We start from the raw sequence: 24,048 nt of genomic DNA, 5'->3' as shown, positions 1-24,048 counted from the left end.
ATAAAGACTGCCATTTGAGCAGTTTTTGCTTTTTTCTGCAATGTATTCCTTATGAAAGAACTGTCATTTTTAACAGGGATTTTTAAACAAGGACAAAAGTGACTAACATTCAAAGCACAGACAAACAGACGAGACTCTCCATACCTTTTTTTTAATCCATCGTCTTCAATCAATCCATCGGTGACGCCAGTCTGGTGAGCCACAGCCGAAACACGGCATGAGCTACCTAACCATACCAATACGTAGAACCGTACTGTCATGCCCCTGTCACAGTATGTGTGAGACAATCAAGCTACGTGCTAGCAAATTTTACCATCAAAATGATGGTTTTGTTTTTGGCCAACCAGCAGCATCTGGGTCGAAAAATCCTAACCAAATTGTTCCAGAACTAATTTGCCCTTATCGTGCGCACGATATTACTAGAGGTGGTCATGAAACTTGGAATGCATCTAAATCCACAACCGCCAAGGGTACCGTGCACCGGGAGGAGGCTTCTTTTCAAGATTTTACCACTGCAATTCTTGGAGATAACATTCTCGCGGTCAAAAGAATCGGACACTGTGATCTCCGGCAGCCACCAGAACAATGTCGCAGCTTTCCGCGATCATCTGCTCAACCTGGAAGAGATATGAGTGAAAAATATTGCAATAAGCACGACTTAACTGTGACACCCGCGGAAACGCCACAACAATGCTTCAATCACGTAATTCTCAACATTGTCCTCGGCGGACCGACATCAATTGAGCAGGACACATCGACATGGTGGTCACATTTGTTTCTAATACACTCAACCCCCGGTGGTTGGTCACTTTTTCGTTTGACACTTTTTTAGTTTGTACCCCGTTGGTTGGTCAAACCCGCATAGTCAACAACCATACAGTCACCATTTGTCGAATGATTTTTCCTAAATGATCTTAATAATACACCAAATAGGGTGCAACCGTACATTTTCCATTCCCCAAACAATCCTACAATTTATTAAATAGGTCGTTAGGTAATGTTACAATACATTTTTACAAGGGATTTTTTTCGTGGAGTCATACCCTACCCCAAACTGTTCAATTCTTATTTTATGTGAACCGTACCACAAATTAATGAAATATGATTTTAAATGGTGAACTGCTTTACCGACACTTACTGACACCATTTGAAAAGGGAGGAGCCAAAAAATAAACTTTAAAAATGTTCTGGGAACTATGGATTTAACGGGAATGGTAAGTATATGATTATTAATGGTGAGCGTTTTTTTTTGTAATGTCCGGGATTTGTTACCGCTTGATGATGATGTCTCCTGTTGATTCTTCCGTGGTGCTGCCGCCTTATCTAATTGAGCTATCTCAGTTACATTACGTTTGGCGGTTTAAAATGCATTTTATTATGAAATGTGGCCTCAAAATTTATCATAAATATATCGTAACATGTATGGTAGAACCATACAAATAAATTATAGACCAATCACATGGCAAACAGTTATCGTTCTGATAATGGTCAATCAATTGATTAAATTATTTGGACTTATAAAAATTATCACGAAAATAAATTAGCTTTACATACAAACTATAGGGCAAACAGATATATCGTTCCATGAATTGTTGAACAATGGTTTGAATTGTTGGGACTTAGGAAAATTTTCGCTGAATTCAGGTATATCGTTCCATGAATTGTTGAACAATGGTTTGAATTGTTGGGACTTAGGAAAATTTTCGCTGAATTCAGGTATATCGTTCCATGAATTGTTGAACAATGGTTTGAATTGTTGGGACTTAGGAAAATTTTCGCTGAATTCAGGTATATCGTTCCATGAATTGTTAAAGTATTATTTGAATTATTCGGACTTAGGATTTTTTTTTTGCTGTAGTTCAATTGGCTCAATCATACAATACCTGTTTCAAATAATCCTAAGCGTTTGGCGAACAGTTATATCGTTCCATGAATTGTTGTACAATTGTTTGGATTATTGGGACTTAAGATTTTTTCGCTGAGCTTCAAGTTGGAAATACTACGTCGGCTATGGTACCCTTATGTTTTAACAATAGCTGTTCCGAAAAATCCTTACCATATGGCGAAAAGTTATATTTCTCCATGAATTGTTGAACAATTGTTTGAATCATCGGGACTTAAGAAAATTTTCGCTAAAATTCATTTTTGGCTCATTCATACAAAAACTGTTTGAAATAATACCAAACATATGAGGAATAATTATATCGTACCATTAATTGTTGTGCAATTGTTTCAATTATTAGGACTTAGGAAATTTAGGAAATTTTCCGCTTAAGTTTCTTTGACTAAATCATACCGAGTATCATAACTTTTATCATACCGGCTACAGTACTATTATGTTCTAACAATAGCTGTTTCGAACCATCCTAATCGTATGACGAATAGATACCGTTCATTAAATTGTAGGAAAAAAAATCAACCATTCGAATATGTCAAGATAAGTGTAACAATTCGGGAAATAGTACCATTTTAATTTTGTTATATGGTCGTGACATTATATCAACAATATCACAAATGGTAACCATACCAGAAATAATTTTCTTATGATTTCGACAGTTTCACCTTTGGTATTTGATTATGCGGGAAGTCATTTCTATTAACCTGTATCCTGGTTCTCCGAAGCGCTCCAGAATCCCATCAAAATTTTTGTTTTCATTTGCTGCTTCGCACGTGCTCACGCTCAACTTTGCCAAAATAAAAACACATCACGCTTACTGAGAAGAGGCGAGCGAGCTGTCACGATAGCAGCGCCATCAGCGCCGGGTGGGTTGATGCCGAAGCTAAAATGCATTTGAAATAACCATTTTTGGCTCGGTTTTTGGAGGTCGATTGTTTGGTACTCGAGTGTCACGTCTGTTTGTCTGTGTTCAATGTTTGTTTACATGGCTGCTGGGAGTTTGTTTGCATCTCTTACTAGCAAAAGTTTTTTTGTCAGGCGACTTCTAGCTGGGTTTCTTGACTAACCGCCCGATATGTCAGCCATCATATTTCACAGGGCTTTGACAGCTCGAGCTCGATCATTAAACTCATTTTACCCAAAAATGAAGAACTCCTCGTCACAGTGCCCTCAAACGAACGTACCGTAGAATGTCGAGTATGTGTTGTTTACTCAACATTGTGTAAATCATTGAAGTATTTCCCAAAAACGACTCGATTCTCTTAAGCGTACCCGAGCGTTACCCACCCAAAGTGGCGATACCTTCGCCAGGTAATTTTCAGCGGGTCCCAACGGGGGTAGCGAAAAATTCAAAGCACGCATCCTCCTCGCCGCGGCTTTTTTCACCCATCATTCAGCTCCGGGATTGTGCTCGGGATTGGGTCTTGTTTCTGTGGTGCGCGAAAAATCCCTTCACCGGGAAGTGGCCAACCGTCCGTAGAGTGCCGGGAAACGTCGCAGCGGGAGTTGAAGTTCACTTGAAAGTGGAAAAAAATTCATCTTTTTCGTCGTGGGAACCACAAAATGGTAAGTTCTGACGGCGCACAGCGTTGCAAAAAAAGAAAAAAAAAAAGAGGTTGGCCGCACAGACTCCATCTTTCTTTTTCTGTTCCAAAATTTTCACACCGCCAGTCGAAGAAGATGTCTCGCTACCCTCATGATGCCAAGGTTTACGTCGGGGAGCTGGGAAACAACGCTAGCAAGCAGGAAATCGAGGATGCCTTCTCGTATTACGGGCCGCTGAGGAACGTTTGGGTGGCCCGCAACCCGCCGGGCTTCGCCTTCGTCGAGTTCGAGGACGCGCGCGACGCCGAGGATTCCGTCCGGGGGTTGGACGGCCGGACGATCTGTGGGCGCCGGGCGCGCGTCGAGCTGTCCACCGGCAAGGGTGGTCGGGGTCTGCGCGGCGGAGATCGCGGTGGTGGTGACCGTGGCCGGGGAGGTCCCCCGAGCAGCAAGAGTGGCCGCTTCCACCCGGACGATCGGTGCTACGAGTGCGGCGGCCGGGGCCATTACGCGCGGGACTGCAGCCGCCATGGGCGGGGAGGAGGTGGCGGAGGACGCGGACGTAAAAGGTAATTTGAAGAGAGAAAGGACGGCATCTTGGAGGCACTTGAGAATGCCGCCGTGTGTAGTTTTGCGTGCGTACGTACGATCGATGATGATGCGTAGAATAAGCGCTGGTTGCTTGCGCGCAATCACGATGCTTCCGCGGATCCGGAAACGGGTGATGGAAGAAGCGCGCGCGGGCTGTGGTGGCGCGAGATGGGGCAGAATGGTGGTTTATCCTTGATTCCCATACTTTAACACGGATCTACAAACCTTGAAAAGAGGTTGCATAGTTGATGCTACAAGGATAAACATCATGACGGAGAACTTAAGATACTTGAATTGCACGTCCCGAGATGGGAAAGGGTCCTTCATCTTCAGGGGTTTCATCCTAACACAAAGTTCTTCGTCAAAAAAGTCAATGTAGTTGTATCGTAGACATAACCGGACCAAATGATTGAGGGCATAATTCAACTCAAGCATCGATTACAAAAAGTCAATGTACTTAGCCGCAACATAACCGGAATAGCGTTGAATGACGTAGTTCGTTTGAGTTTATTTCATCGAGGGTTACTTTTTTTTGTATGCGTGCTTGGTACTTGAAGTTTACATCCGTGTTAGAGAGGCACTTGTCCGGTGGCAATTTTTTTTAATTCTAGGTACATGACATTTCCGTTGGTGTAAGGGAAGTCATTTTACTTAAAAATTCTCTGTATTTTGAAACCATTTTTCTCATTGAATTGTGTCAATAGTCGTTTTTAGAAACTGTAAAACGGGCTGAGGCTGAGGTTTCATTTCTCAAAATTGTGATTGAAGACATTTCTTCAGTAAAACGATAAGGAAATATCTGGAGGTTTTTTTTTTTTTTTTTGAAAAGGTCCAATAAACCAAGTTTCCGGTTTTTGCTTTTTGGGTGTTTTTGAAACCGCCCAAAAAGCAAAAACTGAAAATTTGGTTTATTGGACCTTTTAAAAAAAACTCCAGATATGAACCTTCATTCTTCAACGCCAATAATTGAATAATCTTATGTCAGTTCAAAGGAATTTTTGTAGGACATAATAAACTGAAATTTACAAAATTTAGATTTTTTTTGTTTACGATATCAATATAAATACGTCAAACTGTCAAGTGCAAAAAGTCATTCTTTTGTAAAATTATCTGATCTTTCCGATACAAATATTTTCAGAATTTTTTAAAACTCACCAAACATTTGAAAACGTTCAAAATGCATTATAAGCGGAGTTGAGGTTAAATGGGCCCTCTATGATTTTAGCGGGGCAATTGATAAGATACCTTTATCATTTGAAATATGCAAACATTCTGGAGATTCCGCGAGCTTTAGGTTCCGATACGAGAACACTTGAGCCAATAGAAATGTTATTTCTAGTTTCCCTTCATAATTTCCCTAAAATAAATGCAGGCCAAGTGCGAATGATTCTGATGATACCTCTTCAGTTGACGCTCAGGCGAGGAACATCCTGGAAGGAGCGTCACTGACTACGTCCGTAGTCCTGTTAGATCATTCTTGATCAGAACAGTATAGCTCTGGTTCCTTGCAAGTGTCCTATTTTCTTACCTCCACGTTGGCTTGGTTTTCATGATGACCTAGCTGGTGGCCTGTGGAAACGGATCGTAAACCTTTGACCACCGCGGGTCAGAGTCGAGACGGCTAAAAGAAAGGGGCGCGACAATGTGGGAAAGGGAAGTAATTTGTGATTGTAGACGGTATTGTTTTGATTCGCAGTATGTTGAGTCAACTGCTGTGGATGTACCTGAAACATCGCACAACGGGGTTTCTCTTCTTTTTCGAGAGCCTGGAGCTTATTAGAGAACGGACATCTCAGGCCTGAGGTGCCAATCGAGGTACCGGAGCTGTCAAACGAAGGTGCCTATCGAGCAAAATCCTTTGTGACGGTTCTCGTGCTTCGATTGGTGTTTTTGATTTGAGATGTCCGTTCTCTAACGGGCTCCAGCTTCTCTATCTACCATCTATATTCTGTTTATTTTGTTTCACTGATTCTCTAACACGCTTTCTGTTTATTATCGTCCTTTTTATTTTCGATTTTACTTTCATGATTCTCTTGATTCTCTCAATTCTCAACGCTTTTCCACTCTATTTACTAATTGATGCTGCTGTAACAAACTGTCTGTTTTCCCTTAATTTGGCAGCGATGTCAATTTTGTTTATTTTTATTTATCTATTTGAATAATTGTTCATCTGCTCTATAAATTGCCCTTCTACAATCTTAGCTTGTTTGTTGCCTCTATTTATTAACTATTGTTAATTTCTTTATCTACTTCATAAATTACTATCTTTTTTTTACTATTGATTCTTCAAATAGTCTATTTCTTTCACTGTCCATTGTTTTCAATCTTCACCCTTTTTTAAAACAAGTGAGGTTCGAGCCCTTACTCAATTTTTGGAACGATCAAAGAATTAACACAAATATTACTATTGTACTTTTGGTAAACTTTTGAATAACATGCTTAGGTCCAAAACATTGTAACAAAACATCGCGACAGAAGAAATAGCAACAGATTAACACGATTCAACATTAGGCAAGATTTCAGAAGAAAATAAAACACAGTAAATAACAATTAGTTTTTAAATTCAAACTAAAAATAAAACAGTTTTTGCTTTAATGAAAATTGATAGGCACACTATAAATGGTTAGGCGCTTATACTTACATCAAACTCTACTTAATGTACCACCCCCGGCCGAGTTAAAATGCGTAACCGGAAAAGAAGGTGTGCATGCCTGGCACGAACACTCAAAGCGTGTTCTAGCGTGCTGCTCGTACTGACTCAGAGCAAGGGTGAGATGTAGGTGTAAGGGCAGTGCGTGTTCGTCGGGAACCTAGTGCATAAGATCGGTCAAGGCCCGTTCTTACACTGAAAATTGCGAATTGCGAATAATTTCCCTAAAATAAATAGGGGTCAAAACAATAGCATTGCTGAAAATTAAATTGCCATTTAAAAAACATATACAATGGAATTTAATTTTGAGAGCACACAAAAAATTACTAGCCTTAGTGTGGTAGGGGAACAGCATCTAACTCCAGCGTGCCTCTAATGTTGCCATATCCGCACTTTGAAGTTCAATTACAGCTCATAAAAAGCGGTTTAACACCTAAACTACGAAGCTCGAGAAAAAGAGGAAGTTTCCATATAAATTCCCCCTCTTCCTCGTGCTTGGGTGTTCAGGTGTTAATTAAAATCGAGTGATAAGAGCTCAATAGGAAGTGAGCAAGCAAGCTTCTATCAACTGTTACAAAAATACGTTGTTTAAATAGCGAAAATCAGCAATTTAGATGGAGGTGCGAGTGCTTAAACTGCCAAACATACGAGAATTTCCCCTCTTATCTCACTTCTAAAAAAATCAACTCAATAAGTAAAGGTAAACGTAATTTTATTATGTTTTATTATGCCCGCAAACTTAACAAAATACCTTTTTTGCCATCCTCACCTTACTTAGGAAAGGCTATAAAATCGCTCAAAAACGAAATTCTTAATTTGACCGCCTAGACCCACCTTCATGTATACTTATCGACTCAGAATCACATTCTGAGCAAATGTCTGTGTGTGTGGTGGGATGTTGATCAAAAAAAAATTGCACTGGATTATCTCGACGCTGGCTGACCCGATTTGGACCGTTTTGGTCTCATTTGATCCGTCTTGGGGTCCCAGAGTGCATAATTTGTAAAGGGAGCGCGTGGTCGTAAAAAATATTCGGAGTGAAAAGTGATTTTTTTTTGTGTGCCTTTTGTCGTGAATTGTGTGTGTTTCTTGCTAGTAATAATAATATCAGTCCTTCCTTTATCATCGTTGATCGGAGGGCACGCCGCCGGTTGAGTTTGTCGTATTAATTGTGTTCCAAAGTAACTGGGTGTTTATTGTGTTTAGTACTTCAGTCGATTGCGGGCGGTGAGGCAACGCGCTAGCCTTACTGAATTATTTTTGTCTTTTTCGTTGAGTAATTGGTGTTTTTTTGTGCTTTTGTAAACTCGTTGATCGGAAGGCACGGCGTCGGGTGGATTGTGCTTAAATTTTTCGAAAAATTAACTTAATCCACCTATGTGGTTGATGCCTTCCTCACATTTTACCAACAATGGGTAATATGCGTGGTTTGGAAACATATTTCAGCTATTTTTTTTTTAAACCAGAAAAATAAGTACACAGATATAACTTAAGTGGTAACAACTCGAGACAGGGTTGCCAAATCTTCAATGTTGTGAACTCGTTGGAAAGGTCTTTCAATTACTTAACCAACGATGGGTCGGATGATGGATCCAGACATCGTTTACATACATTTAAGTGAGATCCGGCTTCAAAAAAGTACATAAATATCACTTAAGTGGTCATAACTCGAGACAGGGTTGCCAGATCTTCAATGTTGTGAACTCGTTGGAAAGGTCTTTCAATTACCTAACCAACGATGGGTTGGATGATGGATCCGGACATCGTTTACATACATTTAAGTGAGATCCGGCTTCAAAAAAGTACATAAATATCACTTAAGTGGTCATAACTCGAGACAGCGTTGCCAGATCTTCAATGTTGTGGACTCGTTGGAAAGGTCTTTCAATAACCTAGGCAACGATGGGTTGAATGATGGATCCGGACATCGTTTACATACATTTAAGTGTGATCCGGCTACAAAAAAAGAACATAAATATCACTTAAGTGGTCATAACTCGAGACAGGGTTGCCAGATCTTCATTGTTTTGGACTCGTTGGAAAGGTCTTTTGATTACCTAATCAACGATGGGTTGGATGATGGATCCGGACATAGTTTTCATGTATATAATTGAGATCCGGATAAATGTGAAAACACATTTTTATATATAACTTTTGAACTACTTATCGAAACTTCAAACAATTCAATAGCGATGTATGGGACCCTAAACCAAGTCGAATGCAACCGGTTTGATCAAAATCGGTCCAGCCAGTGCTGAGAAAACTTGGCAAGAATTTTCAACACATACATACATACACACACACATACACACACACACAGACATTTGTTCAGTTTTCGATTCTGAGTCGATAGGTATACATGAATATAGGTCTACGAGCTGTATTTCAAAAGTTCATTTTTCGAGCAGGATTATAGCCTTACCTCAGTGAGGAAGGCAAAAGGTTTTATTTTTTTGCTGTGAAAAAGCCATTTCTATATAATGATTGAAAGACGCACTGACAATTTGGATAGTCGAGTTAATAGAGCTTTATGACGTTTCGCGTACGCACACTAGCGCACCATTTGATTTTGCTGGCCGGACAAAATTTAACCTCACTTTTTTTCGTGTACGTACACGCAATACGTGCGCACGTAAATAACTCTATAGTGGAGCAAAATAACTGTGTGTGAGTGATATTGTGTGTTAACCAGAAAGACCTTCCCATAGCATCGTTGCTCGGAAGGCTCGCCGACGGGTCTGTTATGAAAGTCCTCCCCATAGCAAAGTAGCTCGGGAGGCATCGAAAAGCCAATACCTTATCCTACTAACCCAAAAAAAAAATTAATCACGCTTGAAGGAGATGCTGTGGATTCAACGGTCTCAAGCGGTATCAACAAGTATATAGCGAAAAACTGTGTGCTTGATGAGTCTGCAACATCAACTATCGGACTAACATTCCTCCCTTTCGTTGAACTGCAGGCTTCTTGGGAGGGCGCCGGTATTGACTAATAAAGCAGGGATCTTCAGAGGTTAAACAGTGAACGGATGGTTGGCTCCCACTGATCATTTTTGATTCATTGTTTAACTTCAGCTGATCTGTCAATAACGGAGTAGCAGCTCATTGGCAGTCAACCATGCTCATGCTCATGCTCATTTGATCCGTCTTGGGGTCCCATAAGTCGCTATTGAAATTGATAAAGTTTAGTTAAGTATTTTAAAAGTCATGCTAAAAAACGATTTAAGCAAAAGTCCGGAAGATTGTAAAAAGGATGGTTTTTGTAAGAAACCTCGTCATGTTACACATTTTTAGAAAGGTATTTAAAAGACCTTTTCAACTTTGTGAAGGCCGGATCTCAGATATTTCGATGAAAACGTTGTCCGGATCTATCATGTGACCTGTCGTTGAATAGGTAATAAAAAGACCTTTCCAACGAGTTCAGTAGATTGAAGATCTGACGAACCTTTCTAAAGTTATAAGCACTTAAGTGTTATTAATGAAGGCCGGATCTCAGATATTACCTAGCATTACACTCAAAATGTGAGGAAGGCACCAACCACCTAATGGTGAATTAAGTAACGTTTTTTTACCTGCAAACTTAACAAATTTCTTCATGCTTTTGCATAGACTCAAAACAAAGTAGATATTTTTATTGCAGTTTATTTAAGCTTAGTTTCGTACATATTTACAACATTTTGAAGAACATTATCGTATGTTTGGCTGGTTAAGGATTTTGTTCTTTTGTCATCTAATTTATTTTGCAAAACTTTTGATAGAAACTTGGTTGATCACCTTTGACTGAGCTATTTATTACTTGATTTTAGTTAAAAACGCTTTGAAAACAACATGCTGTTTTATTGAAAGTTTAAAAAAATGTTCTGAACAAAAGCGTCAACACGTCTTGGAATCATACCACAGCCAACCGCATTGAATCATAGAGCGCCCAATGAAAATCCAATGCGCGCTGCAAAATCTCCCAAGCAACCGCCAACCTGTTTGGCTTTCTCCATGCACGGGTTCCCATACAACGCATCCAAGAAATACACCAAGAAAGCCCTCCCATGTGTACACGATGGACTTTATGAATGTGTGAGTTCAGGGTGTGCAGGAAAGCTCCAGGTCAGGCGCCATAAAAGCGCGCGAGAAGAGACGCGAGCAGGGAGAGAGCAAAACGCGGAATTTTCTCTCTCCTCTTCGAACTTTGCTCTCTGAGTTGTGATTCCAAGACGTGTTAGCGCTTTTGTTCGAATATTTTAATGAACATATTGAATTTATTCCATCATTTTAAAAATTAAAATAATTACCTGTCCAATGAACAGGTGGACGCGACGCCTCGGTCTATTGAATTCTTTTATAGGTCCTATAAACAAATGTAAATATTGAGTATCCCTTTCACATTACAGTGCCAATAGAGATATCCACGCGCGAGAGTGTGTTAGGTTGTAACAAAATTTACACGCAGACAAAGGCAAATCGAGTAGAATGATGCGAAAATCAGCTGTGTTCTTTGTTATACCACGAGCACGTGGTAAACAGCTGGTTTTTACAGACGATTGATCTACTCGATTTGCCTATGTCTGCGTAAAAAAAGTGTAAACAAAATCAGCTGCTTGGAATTCAGCCAATCACAATCGTTCAAAACCAAAACAATACTTCAAATACAAATACTAACACAGAATGATGGTGTGCGTGAGAGAAACCGTGGAGATCTCTATGCCCGTTGGAGTAAGCGGAATACACTCTATGTTTACATTTGTTCAAAGGACCTAATAATAAAAACGTCTAGATGGCAGAAAGGACCTTTTGAAAAGTACGCTGGACAAAATCGTTTGAAATCTAACGCACATCCAAAGAAAGATATTGGGAGTAATCGCCTCGACATTCTCCAGAATGCTTGCAAAGGAAGGCTGCGCTAGGGTTATATTAGATTAAAATCTGACGCACTATCCTCGAACCTGGTGCTTGTGTCTGGTATAAAACTAAGCTGGTGCCAATTATAAAACTAAGTTATTATGGCCTATAATCCGGCTATACTCTGGACGTAATATTTGAACAACCCTTTTAGGTACTTGACATTCTCGTCGGCGATTGGGAATCGCTCGTCAAACAAAAATATCCTTTAATTCATTTAGAATAATAGTTTGATTTTTCTTAAAAAAAAAATAAAAGTGGTTGAAATCTCGTTTTTTTGCACACTTAAAGTGACGCTTTGAAACTAATTTTTTTAACTGACTTTCTACTCTATACTAGTAAATACAGGACCATGTCAAAAATTGAGCTCATCTCGCCCCACCCACGCCCCAGCCGCTGCTTCACACTCCGCATTCGCACCTCCGCGTCCGCGCGTATGTGTTTGTTTCTATTGTTTCCGTGTACATTTCCGTGCGTATTTGTCCTGTGAAGGCCCGACACCCACATTTTTTTGATTCTGGAATATTAAATTCTCACACCCCAGAGTAGAGAGAGAGATGCATCGAAAGAGGGTCGTCGCGTCGCGTGACGACGAAGCTCCTGATTGATTCAACCGTGTTGTTATTGTTGTCGCCATCGTCGCAACGGTGAATCAGTCAACGAACTTCCAAACGTCGTGCCTTCTTCCGAGATCATCGCAGTATCAGCGCGACGATCAGTATCAGTGAGCGACCCCCTGCGACTGCGTAGAGTGAGACTTCTGCACATCCCATCGCTCTCAATTCTGTGTCGGCTGTGTGCGCGCAGCGTAGAAATCATCTGATTTGCTTGCAAAAGAGAGAGGGAGAGAAATCAATCTGAAAGTCAGAGTCTTCAGAGTGTATAGAGTCAACTAGTCTACTAGAGCACAGAGTCATGCACACACACGTCCTTAAACATCCCAAAACCGATTCTGCGAGAGCGTTTCTACCAAAGTCTCCCGTGAGTGTTCCTTTTGTTTTAGTTTATTTGTTTTCTTAATTCAGCCACACAACACAACCATCAACAAATCGTTCCGTGATCAATAGTTTTAACTTTGTAAAGATGAAGGGACGTTTTTCCATTAACATTAGATTGCAGGCAGACAGTTGCTGCTCCGGTTAAGTTCTAATGCATTCTGCAGGCAGATCCTTTAGTAGTTAGCAAACGACAGCTGGGATAACTATTGTTCTGGAACCGTCTAACATTGATAACCACGTCAGCCTGGACGATTGCATGACTCAAATTCTGCCAGACTCAATAGTTATCCCCCCTCAGATTGAACGAACCGAACCGTCCAAAACCAAAAAATAAACCATTGCCTCTACCAATCACTAACCGATGTTTCTTCCATCGCACGCAGATCCCGCAGCCGCAGTCCTCGGTCGCGTTCACGCGAACTGCGCACCCGTTCGCGCAGCTACAGCCGTGGGGCTTCCCGTAGCCGCAGCCGGGACCGTGACACCCGTGACCGTCGCACCCGGTCCAAGACGCCGACGAAGCGCGACAGAGCCACGCCCCGCGAGCGTTCGGTCAGCCGTGGCCACACCAAGTCACCGCGGCGCTCCGTTTCGAAGACCCGTTCCCGCAGCCGGTCCAGAACGCCCCGCTCGGTGTCTCGATCCAGGTCCAGATCGCACCGTCGCAACGGAGACTCCCACCACGATTAGAGGGGGTGGACCACACAGACATACACACACAAACATGCTAATTATGACCTATTGACGCAACAACACAAAATTGAACATAAATGACGCCCTATTGGTTGTGAGGAGCATTTCTCCTCGACGCTGATTTGGCACGCAACCAAAAAAAAAGAAGAACATACTATGAAATACTTAATCCGTAGACTAAGACACAACTTCAGCATGATGCTTTTGAAAAGTTTTTAGTTTGACATAATACTGGGACGACGAGTCCAAATGTAGTCCTTGGAAATCGTTTTATGCAATAAAAACAGCAAAATCCAGAATCTCGTTCTGACGCTTGGACTACCGGAAGACCTGTCCTCCCTTTACCCCGTATGAGATTAAAGTGTATCCAATGCGAAACTGTGTGTCGTTCCATACAAATCATTTTTAAAATAAAAGATGTAAAAGAAATAAAAAGTTCGTTCGGATGCTCTCTAAAAAACAAAACACAAACACACACCCACAAAAAAACAACAAAACATTAACCTGACTCTGACTACTGTGCAGATTTGCATTTATTGTTTAAGGCATCGTCAAAATATTAAAAATCCAGAAGTAAAAAAACGCGGCACGTTCGGCCGAGACTCCTGGCACGAACGCGCTCCCCTTCGAGATTGAGCACTTGAATCATCATCAGTATATTCTGTGTGTAGCAGTGACTAGCAAAACCTTCGTTTTAAACTGTGGATTTAAATTAATAAAGCAAAATAAAAGTATTTGAAATGGTAAAAAAAAATCACGTCACAATTGGTTTGTCATTGCAGGTCCTTGAATGAAGAATGTCCCTGATTTCTGTACTTTCTCAGACGACAAAACAACCGTTTCTACGTGGACGCCCTGATACTATGTACTCCGGACTGAGATTAACCAAGCCTGATACATTCACAAACCACGAGTCCCTTTGGACTTCCATTACCATAGTTCATATTTCGGTATAGATATGACTCTAAGCCTACTTTTCTTTTCCTTATTAATCTACTAATCTAAGCCCACATGCCCTGTTTTAAAAATTAACTTTCAGAAAATGAGCAAGCCAGAAGTTTTCAAGCCGGAAGTTCGAAAGCGCAAAGTGGCAGGTCGGATTTTCTTTAATTTATTTTCAGACGGTGCCTAGCAGTACACCAGTGGCCAAAGTGCAGAGCAGTCCCGCGCCCCTAATCGACCCGCCGGAAACCAGAAAAGACAGCAAATCGGTCATCGTGGTCAAGAAGGCGCTCATCAACAGTAGAACACCCTCCGATAAACGAGCAAAGCGTCCGTCAAGAGAAGAATAACATGAATCCCGGGATCCTGACGACAAATCAGAACGTTGATAGTGTACCTGATTTGTGTGATGAAAACCTCAAATGATACTGAGCTGGGTGCTGAAAAGACAGAATGCGTAACATGATTTTCGAATGCTCCCCACTACTACAACTGCACTGCAGCTGTAAACATAAACAAAATAGAAGGCTATGTTCAAGCTCAAGCGTGACATATTTTTTGTTGCTAAAGTGACTTGTTTTGCAACATTTTGGATCTGTTGATGTTAAAGCTTTTGATGAAAAATTAAGTGCTTCGTGTTTTTTTTGTCCGTAGACTAAACGATAGGCGGCCAAAAGAGGCCATTTTTGTTTTCCACGTGACGAAAAATTGCGCCAGAAGTGGGTGGAATTCTGTGAATCAGAAGAGCAACCGAATGGAAGTTCCTAGATTATGTATCTTTGAACGCAGTGATAATATCGGAGTAAGATTATTCAATATTATTTGGCAGGTTATAGATCGATTACAATACTTGCCACTTCTTGGTATAATTTTGCGAACAGTAAATTGGTTCCGCTTTGACAGCTCAAAATTGAGGCCGCTTTACGAACCACTATTCCGCACCCAGATACTGAGTTACAAAATTGCGGTGTCTGCCGTCAGTATACAAGAACAAATGTAACTGAGCTCTAGTACATATGAGACTAAAGAGGAATTTGAGTCTCTAAAAAATAACAATCAAATTCTATTTCAACCTCGATATTGAGACAGTGAAGTCCGCACTAGAAGAGAGCAAGTTGAACATAGAGAATAGCTATTTTCCCACACTTGAATTGTTCGGTAATGCGATTAGCGTAACGCCTCGGTAAATGCATGAATGATTAGAGAAGGCCATTTTCCTACGGAAAATTAGTTGTCGACTTTGTTTGACGGTTCCAGTACGTACTATTTCTATAGCGCGCAATATGCATTCGTTCTTTGCTTCAGTCATATTTTCTTTTACTCATAGTAAATTAAGTTGACTCCAGCTTTAAATCTTCTCATTTTCTTAAACATGGAGTTAACTAAACTTGGTGACTCCAATGAAAGATCGCAGTTTCCGTACATGTCATTACTCCCGACTGAGGTATTTAATAATAAATGCGTCTAGCTTGAACATCGTTCACAACATTTCTCAATCCAGCTTCTCATAGAGATATTCAAGCAGCTCCCGATCTCCACGCTCATCCAAGCCACTTCCGTTTGCCACCGCTGGAACCAGATCATCTTCAGCATAATCCACCGGCGAATTCGCTGCCGCATAAGCAACGACCTGGACCTAGTCGGGCAAAACTCTCTTAGCCGGTCGTACGGCGCCATCACGGTGGACTGTTCCACCCTATCGCTGGCCACTCCGACGCTACTGCAGCTGTGTCGCCGTGCAACGGAGCTCGAAATTCACGCCAACCTTCTGCACGAATCGGTACTGGCGGAGCTGCTTCCGCAGTGTCCACGGTTGGAGCGACTCACCGTTCGGGCCAAGTGCCTTGTCGTTGAGGGCGCGTGGAAGACGGTCGAACTGAGGGGAAGGTTTCCCACCATCGAGAGTGTGTCGGTGATTGCGGAGAGCTTCTTCTCGCCGGGACAAAAGCGAGTGCTAGCAGCGGGCGGAAGTGTAAAAGGCCGGAAGTCGCGGATTAAAAGTGCAATCGCCAATGGGGTGTTCTGCTGTTGGAAGAAGCTACGGAAGTTGGTCACTTAATAAAAGTTGATGAGTGTGGTTTATGAAAATATATATTCTATGCGTTTTATCATCTGCAAATGTACATTAATATACAGTAACAGTTTGAACATTCCCAGCGGAACGTTCTTACCATTCTAGAACATACACAATGCACAAAGTCATCACGCTAATGCATAAGGGTGGCTCAGAGGTAAATAGTTTAAGTACTTAGCTAACAATATATAGTAACATTCTCTAGTGCTGCTGCTGCTTATGCGCTGTGCTTAAATTATTGCTCCATCTGCTAGTCCTTTTTGCAGTGATAGCACGAACAGTTGGTTGCCGACTTGAAGGTCAGGTTCCGGATGCCTTCAGTGCACATCACACGTACGTGCACGTCCTCAGTTTCCATAATGTTGCAGCACTGCCCGACCGACGTTACCGGTTGGCTTGGCTTGTGGACACCCACGGCGAACGGTGCCGACGGGATGGCAAACGACTCACAGAACCCGCGGCACGCGTTCGTCGTGATCGTAAACTCCACGCAACTCGGGATGCTGATCTTGCGGGTGTGACCTTTGCGAGAACGAAAGATAGAAGTTAATTTTCCCAATCAAAACCGACACTAAATTTAGCACTAACCAACTTTATGGCAGCCGGGCTTCTGCCACGATTCCTTGCTGCACACGACCGAAACCAGCAGAAACAGTGCCACCAGACGGAGCCACTCCATCGTAATCCGGATCAACGGTGAACTTCGAACGCCAACAAAAAATTCAACGAAACACTGAAGAATCGGTGCACAAGTTAGCAGGACGCCATGTAGCGACGCGACATGATTTCAAATCAAGGAATTTTTGGAGAACTGGATTTGCCCGGAGAAGCACACCGATGATGACTGGTGGAATTCGGGCTCGGCAGGGTGGCTTTTATACGGGTTTGGTCAGTTGAAGATGGTGCGGACATGCGCGGAGTTTTACCAGGATTCGTTCCACGCGGTTTTGGAACGTGGGTTGGAAGTAGAAGTTTAATTTTGATGCACTTTTCAATTTATAGAGAATTTTTGGTTAAAAAAATGACCGATTATCCATGTTCATACGACTAAAGAATTATTTTTTTAATCACATGTGCTTTTGAAGAGTTCCTTTCTTCACTAACTTATGTTAGATAACATATTAAAGGGCGAATGCATCTAAGAGAGTTGGAATTGAAGAAGTTTTACGGAAATGCGAGCAATTTTGAGATTTTTTATGTTTTTTCGACCTCAAACTTCAAAGCCCGTTTTACCCCACTTCCCTTTGTCTTAGAGGGCTCATATTTAGCATGAGTTCATCTCATGTATAGACAAACAAACGCTGAAAGTTTCATCCAAATTGGAGCACCTCGATACGACCTGTTACACATTGGTGAAAAACTCGTTCTTAAATATTCAGAGTCAGTATGTTTAAAAATGAGTTGAGTGTAGTAATACATTTATTTAGGAAATCCTCAACAACATATTAAAAAAAAAATATCTCTTCATAATCATTATCTTCATCTCTCGACGTTTCTTATTAAGAAAATTCAATCAAAAATTTTCGGAAGAAAATTGAATTTAATTCTTTAATTTTTTTATTCCATTTCACCACCACTATTTTGCTTAGATTTTAGATTACACAAAATCAGATAACTTTGGAAATCATAGTTCAGTTTAATTTTGAAATCATAGTTCAGTTTAATTTTGAGAAAAATAAGAATTTAGATAACGAATACTTAAGTGAAATTTTGGAAAAAAAAATTTAATCTTACAATTTTTTTAGAATTTTAGAATAAGAATTTAAAAAAAATTCTGTAAGTTTTTTGAAAACTTTTTCTTACTCTTGTCTATTCCATAGTTATTAGTAATAATTTTTCGATTGAATTACGATGTAAAACACAGCTGAAAGGAACACCAAAACTCTGTTGCGTACCTAAATGAACTCATTGTAACTTGATTATTCACAAATAAAACCGAATTGAATTGAAAAATTGAATTTAAAAATTTAAGAAATCAACAATTCAAAAACTATCAGAATTTCAGAATTTTAAAAATTTGGAATCTTTGAGCTTTAGAATTTCAGATTTTTTTTTTAATTTTCAAATGTTCGATTTTTTTACCTTTGATTTTTTTAATCATTCAATTTTTCTGACAAAATGTATGATTTTCTCTATGGTCTCTATATGCTGAGCAAACGACCAATTTTAGAACAAATCTCTTAGGATGGATGGGGAAACGGCCTCATATTGTCCCACCCTGTGTGCGCTAGTAATTTGTAATTTTCAGTTGAACGCAAATCCAAAGCAAATATTAATTATTTGATTTTTAAACCTAAACATATTGCCAACAAGCAACGCGCAAAGTAATGCCAAATGCAATTTTTCGTTGCTGTTCCTTTTCTTCGTGACCCTTTTCATAAAATTTTTTATATGGAATATCGCGTTCCTTCCGGACTGACCAATATAAAAAATTAAATATTATCAATGTTGCAAAGTTTGGCCTGGAAGACATTCAAATACATCATCAAGGGCGAATTTTCAAAAAGAAATGAAATTTTGTAGTAATATTTTTAAGATCATCAAAATTCCCTGACCCAGCTTAAAATTCCCTGACTTTCCCTGACTTTTCCAGGTCAAATAAAATTCCCTGACAATTCCAGGTTTTCCCTGACTTTTCCAGAAATCGACACCATGACAGGAGACAAATTAGAACGATGATGGTGTAATGAGCCAACTGATGACCCCATTAGGTGCTCGACATTTAATTTAGTCTGTGGAGTCTAGTTCTAGGTACTTGAATTTCACGTCTGTGTTTGGGAAGGACAGTTCTGGCGAGTGAATTCTATGTATTCTTGGAACTTAACAGTGTCGTCTATGTTTGGTAAGCTTAATTTGTGGCTTAAAAAATTTTATGAAATAATTTTGATACGTTGCAGTTTTTCTCTTGGTAAAACAAACCTGTTAGTTGTAAAAGTTTCAACAAAATTTTCATGTCAAACATAGCTGAAAGGACTACCAACCTCGCTACCAACTCTGTTAGGAACGCAAAATTAACAAATTCTATCTTGATTATTAACCAAAAAACAAAATTGTATTTAGACGTTGAATGCAAGTCTAGAGATTTTATTGATTAGGTCCTATAAACAAATGAAAGACAATAGTTTATTGGTCCTTTAAAAAAAAAAACTCTGGAAGTATACTTTCGATATTTTATTAATTCTATGAAATTGATTAAAGGGTTGAAAACTGTTCAGATTTCGATTCAATACATTTGAATAAAAATAGGTAACTGGCATTTTTTCAACACAACACAGTAGTAGCAGAGAACCAAAATTTAAAGGGGGAAACAATTGCCGGGAATAAACGTTTTCCCCAGGGGACACTGTCCCGGCCGAGCGTGACAACGCCAAATTGTATTTCTGTTCAAACAGTGTCCATCCAATTGGGGCGCAATTGGTTAATTTGATCTGAAAGAGGTGGGCGATACTTTTGAAGCGCCTCTTTAGTTAGTTTCAATGAGGTTTGTAAAAAAAATGCTTCAAGCATATCAAAATATTCCATTATTGAAATATTGCTTATGAAATAAGTTTAGTAATAAGTTTACCCCCGAAAGCATGCAACATGCGTCACATTTTGAATAGTTGGCAAGGGTTACTGCACGGATGTGTGCTTTCAGGCGCTTATGACGTATTCTGAGTTCTATAATAGAAAAGATCCAGGCTGTTTATCTCTAAAAATAATCTCAGTTGACTATTTTTGTCCATCTCAACTTAAAAAAAGAGATTTCTTGCAAGCAAAGAAAACAAAGCAATAAAATTTAAATATTTCTTCAATATTCCCTGCATGAACGCTAAACCGATTACCAGCTGATCCACTTGACTGCAAGTTGTGCTGCTGCTAACCGTCCACTTACAGTTCAGTAGTTGAGGAGGCCAAGTGGTTTGATCCCGCAGGATGGCATGCGCCGTGCATGTCCTTTTTTTCCTTCATGGGAGGAAAACGAAAGCCTCAATCACCTATATAGACTGGCTGACCAGTGGTCAAACATCGTAGTCATTCCGGGACCGGGACAATGAGCGAAACGGATTAGGGAGCGTGTGAAGCGAGCTGCTCTTCGCAAGTGATTTCGGTTCTTGTTCGGTTCCTTCTTTCTTTTCCTTGGTTCTGCCAGTACTAGTGCAAGAGTGCAAACCATATCATCTCCTCAAAAACCGCCTTGCGTCATGATTAACTGTTTGACGCTGTGTGTGGCCCTGTCCATGGTGGTGGGTTGCACGTGGGCTGCGGCCACCGTCAACGAGCTTGCGGACCAGAACCGCGGCGGGCCGATGCTGGGTTGCCACAAGCGCGTCTTTACGTATCGGGTGTCGCAAACGGACAGCAAAGGGCGCGAATGTTGGGACCACGTGAGCGTGTGGTCGTGCCACGGACGGTGCGATTCGAACGAAATATCCGACTGGCGTTTCCCGTACAAGCGGTCCCACCATCCGGTTTGCATGCACGCCGGAAGGACCCGGTCGGTGGCGGTGCTCCGACACTGCCACCCGGATGCCGATCCGGAGGCTAAGCTGTACGAGTACATGGAACCGAAGTCGTGCAGTTGTCAGACCTGCACCAGCATGGACACAAGCTGCGAAGGGCCGAAGCAGCTGAACACGGACGCCGTGACCAAGATATTCCAGATCGAAGAGGAGGAAATTGAAAGTGAATATGCTTAAATAAAGTTAGGATAGGTGGAGCTGATATTTCGCATTATACGCAATGGTGGCCAGTAACATGTAGCATTTACACAATAAAGTAGAGCATTGTATCAAATGATTTCGTTTGTTTCTTTTTAAAGATGACCGAGCAAATTTTAGTGGTTATAAAACATTTCAGAGTGTTGTTGCATCCAATCCAAAACGGCCGACCAGCGAAGTTATGGGAGAGAACCATGTGTATTCAACTTGGTAAATGCTGATACTGCCCTCGCGTTGCTTCCAACAACTCATTTCAGAATGACAGAGAGCTCTTTGCAATTAGATTCTGAGTTCATTGAGCAATATAGATCCTGGATCTAGGGGAAATATACCCATTTTAATCACTCTAAGCCGTTCGACCAATTCTCATCACTTTTGGCGTTTTCCGCGATTAAATCAATATTTTCAGATGTATCAACAAAGGAGAGTTGCTTGCTCACTTCTATTTGAGCTATTCATTACTTTGGAACAGTCAAAAACACTTTATAAAAGCTGTAATTCATGGTCAAAGTGCTGATAGGCCGATAATAGAAATAGGCTGAGAAAGGGTATAGTTCCCCTATATTTAGACTTTCTATCCCCTTTAACAAAAATTGGATCGCAAAGTAAATTTGATGTAGGGGAAATATACCCTTTCTAATCAAACACCTATCTTCGTCATATGGAGAGTTTGATGCTCGATTAAAGCTCCAAAAATACTATTTAGGCCTCGATTTAGGCTATAAACTTACCAGCAACCGAGCCAGATTTTATCTAGGATTTTATGCACTTTTGATCCTAATTTCTATTTTGCGAGACCATTTCTCATCATTTTTGTGGCAGGTTAACTGCTTAACGAAAGTCGCCATCAATATCTTTTCACTTGCGCTAACGATTTCAAAGCGCTTAAGATATAAAATTGCTTCCAACTACCGGCAACATGTTCTTTTGCACATTAATTAGTCACTCACTTGAAAAATAATCCCGAAAAATGCAAATAATTAGCAAGCACCATCAAAAAAACAAACGCGCTAAGTCTTCTGACGTTTGAATTTTGATTACCCATTCCAATCGAAGGCTGAAGAAAACCGAGCGAGGAGCGAAGGCAAATAAAGAACAAAGGGTGGCCACCAACACCACCAACATGCTGCTGCAGCGCCTGTTGGAGTGAGCAAGTGCTGCCAGGAAACATTCGCTATAAATGCTACTTTTCGTGAGTGTTCGCTTAAAATTTCATCAATTTTTACAGCACTAAGCAGATCCAAAAGAGCGCTGGAAGAAAAAAAGAACTAAGCTGAAAATAGAAAAATGGGCGTGGCCTAATGTACTCGACTGATTAGAATGCATTTGGGAAATATTTTTTTAAATGCTTGTAAAAGAAATAGCATCACTTTTAATAAAAGTGAAAATAAACAGAAATGTTCACAAAAAGTTGCTCTACTCGTTGGTGTACTTTGTTTTAGTGAATTTCATCATCATTCAAACAAGACCGCTTATTAAGCTTAAAATGGACATATTTCCCCTAATACTTTCACAAACAACAATAAAAATGGTTACTCAATACTCAATGTTCAACAAAATATCAAGAAACCGTTAGTAGGATTAATTTAATAATTTTTAATAATTAACTATCAACAGATCGTAGTGACCTACAGTGAGGTCCAACTGAAAAATTTTAATGTTCATTCCCTTTCAAGTTACTTAGTTAGTTAAATAAATCTCCCTCTTATATATGAAGCTCCGCCTTTCAGGTTATGGGCCCAGATTACGTTCAAGAAAATTGCAGTTTCTCGAAGAAGTTTTCTCTGGCGGAAGCGGAAGGCCGAAGAAAAGGTCTGGCTCTTGGAAGGGACGAACTACGGGAACTGGAAGTTCTAAATGGAGGTCCTGCTTGAGGACAAAGGTCTGCTGCACTGCGTTCAAGCTGGTGTACCTACCTAAAGGCAACGAGATTTTTTCGCTTTGTAATTGATCTAAAAGCAGGGTGGCCACCAGATTTCGATTTTCAATTTCCCGGTTTTCTCCCGAGACCAGAAGGAATTTTCCGGAATGTTTTTAAATCAAATTACAATGTTTTTTAGGCTAACGTTAGTATCAACACACTTTCTAAACGCATACATTTGGTTTAAAGTTTGATTTTCTCAAAAAAGCTTTCAAATATCATGAGTACAAAGCAAGTAAGTTGTAAACATAGTAGTTTTTATCTATTTCCATTCGAAACCTGTGATTTCCCTAATGATTGGTATTTTTCATCATCATGCTCTACAGATTTTACAAACTTAAAGAAATCGTTTTTGTTTTTTAGAATAACATAAATTATTACTAGAGAGCAGGAAATGTCATTTAAAATTTATTCATCTTGTAGAAAAGATTTGCAAAAAAACATTTGTTGTCAACATTTATGTAAATGCTCGTGAATTTTCTTTGAAAAAAGGTTTTGTGAATTCAAGAGGAACGATTCTTCCAAGAATTATCAATTTATGTGATTTTTTTTTTTTTTTGAGCTTAATGGATTATTTCACTCCTGGTAGCTTCACAAATCACGTTTAATGCAACAAAAGTTTATTTTTTAGTTGTTTCGACGCTTAGTTGTAAAAATAGTGTCTTTTTTCGACATATTTACACCATTTTCAAAAATCTTTGTTTTTTTAAGTTACTATTTTTATAAAAGTGATCAAATTTCATGGAAACTATAATGGAAAGGTCCCTAAAGTAATTTCTTATCACCCTTCAACGTTGTATTAGAAGAAATTGCTTGTTTTCTAAGGTGGCCCATTCTGCCCCGCAGGGTGGTCCATTCTGCCCCACACCCTGGAAAGTTAGTCGAAAAAACTTTTTTTTTTAAAGTGGCTCAAAAACAGTTTTAAGTAAAATTTTTTTCAAAAACCAAGTATACAACATTGAAGGGAACATTCCAAAGCATAAGCCTACTACACTGGATTCATAAATTTTTATGTTTTTCTATGGTTTTTGGTGCATTTCCCTTAGGCAGTCCATTCTGCCCCCCCTGCCCCTACGTATTTGAGAATACGTTTTCCTGTGCTGTGATCCACTGGTAGTGATTTAAAGCGATAACGGTCCTCCGTTCC

General features: G+C 40.1%; 4 protein-coding genes across 4 annotated transcripts; 3 read left to right on the top strand and 1 right to left on the bottom strand.

Annotated features, from left to right (window-relative positions):
* Positions 1–3,252: 3,252 nt before the first annotated feature.
* LOC120419184 (serine/arginine-rich splicing factor 7-like) lies at positions 3,253–13,514 on the top strand. Its single transcript, XM_039581852.2, has 3 exons — positions 3,253–3,463; positions 3,569–4,011; positions 12,955–13,514. Exons 1-3 carry the CDS (start codon positions 3,461–3,463, stop codon positions 13,259–13,261), a joined length of 753 nt encoding a protein of 250 aa, XP_039437786.1. The 5' UTR covers positions 3,253–3,460; the 3' UTR covers positions 13,262–13,514.
* Positions 13,515–15,353: 1,839 nt separating this feature from the next.
* LOC120419201 (uncharacterized) lies at positions 15,354–16,319 on the top strand. Its single transcript, XM_039581872.2, has 2 exons — positions 15,354–15,650; positions 15,708–16,319. Exons 1-2 carry the CDS (start codon positions 15,579–15,581, stop codon positions 16,263–16,265), a joined length of 630 nt encoding a protein of 209 aa, XP_039437806.1. The 5' UTR covers positions 15,354–15,578; the 3' UTR covers positions 16,266–16,319.
* Positions 16,280–17,123, bottom strand: LOC120419202 (thyrostimulin alpha-2 subunit). The gene is made up of 2 exons (XM_039581873.2): positions 16,869–17,123; positions 16,280–16,802 (listed from the first exon to the last, which is right to left on the bottom strand). The coding sequence occupies exons 1-2, from the start codon at positions 16,957–16,959 to the stop codon at positions 16,531–16,533; spliced, it is 363 nt and encodes a 120-aa protein (XP_039437807.1). The 5' UTR covers positions 16,960–17,123; the 3' UTR covers positions 16,280–16,530.
* A 3,053-nt stretch (positions 17,124–20,176) lies between these two features.
* Positions 20,177–21,051, top strand: LOC120419190 (thyrostimulin beta-5 subunit). The gene has a single exon (XM_039581860.2). The coding sequence runs from the start codon at positions 20,465–20,467 to the stop codon at positions 20,957–20,959; it is 495 nt and encodes a 164-aa protein (XP_039437794.1). The 5' UTR covers positions 20,177–20,464; the 3' UTR covers positions 20,960–21,051.
* Positions 21,052–24,048: the final 2,997 nt, after the last annotated feature.

This window comes from Culex pipiens, chromosome 2, assembly GCF_016801865.2.
Source record: "Culex pipiens pallens isolate TS chromosome 2, TS_CPP_V2, whole genome shotgun sequence".
NCBI classification, from domain to species: Eukaryota; Metazoa; Arthropoda; class Insecta; order Diptera; family Culicidae; genus Culex; species Culex pipiens.
Note: the sequence above shows the minus strand (reverse complement) of the source record. Positions and strands in the feature narration are given on the sequence as shown.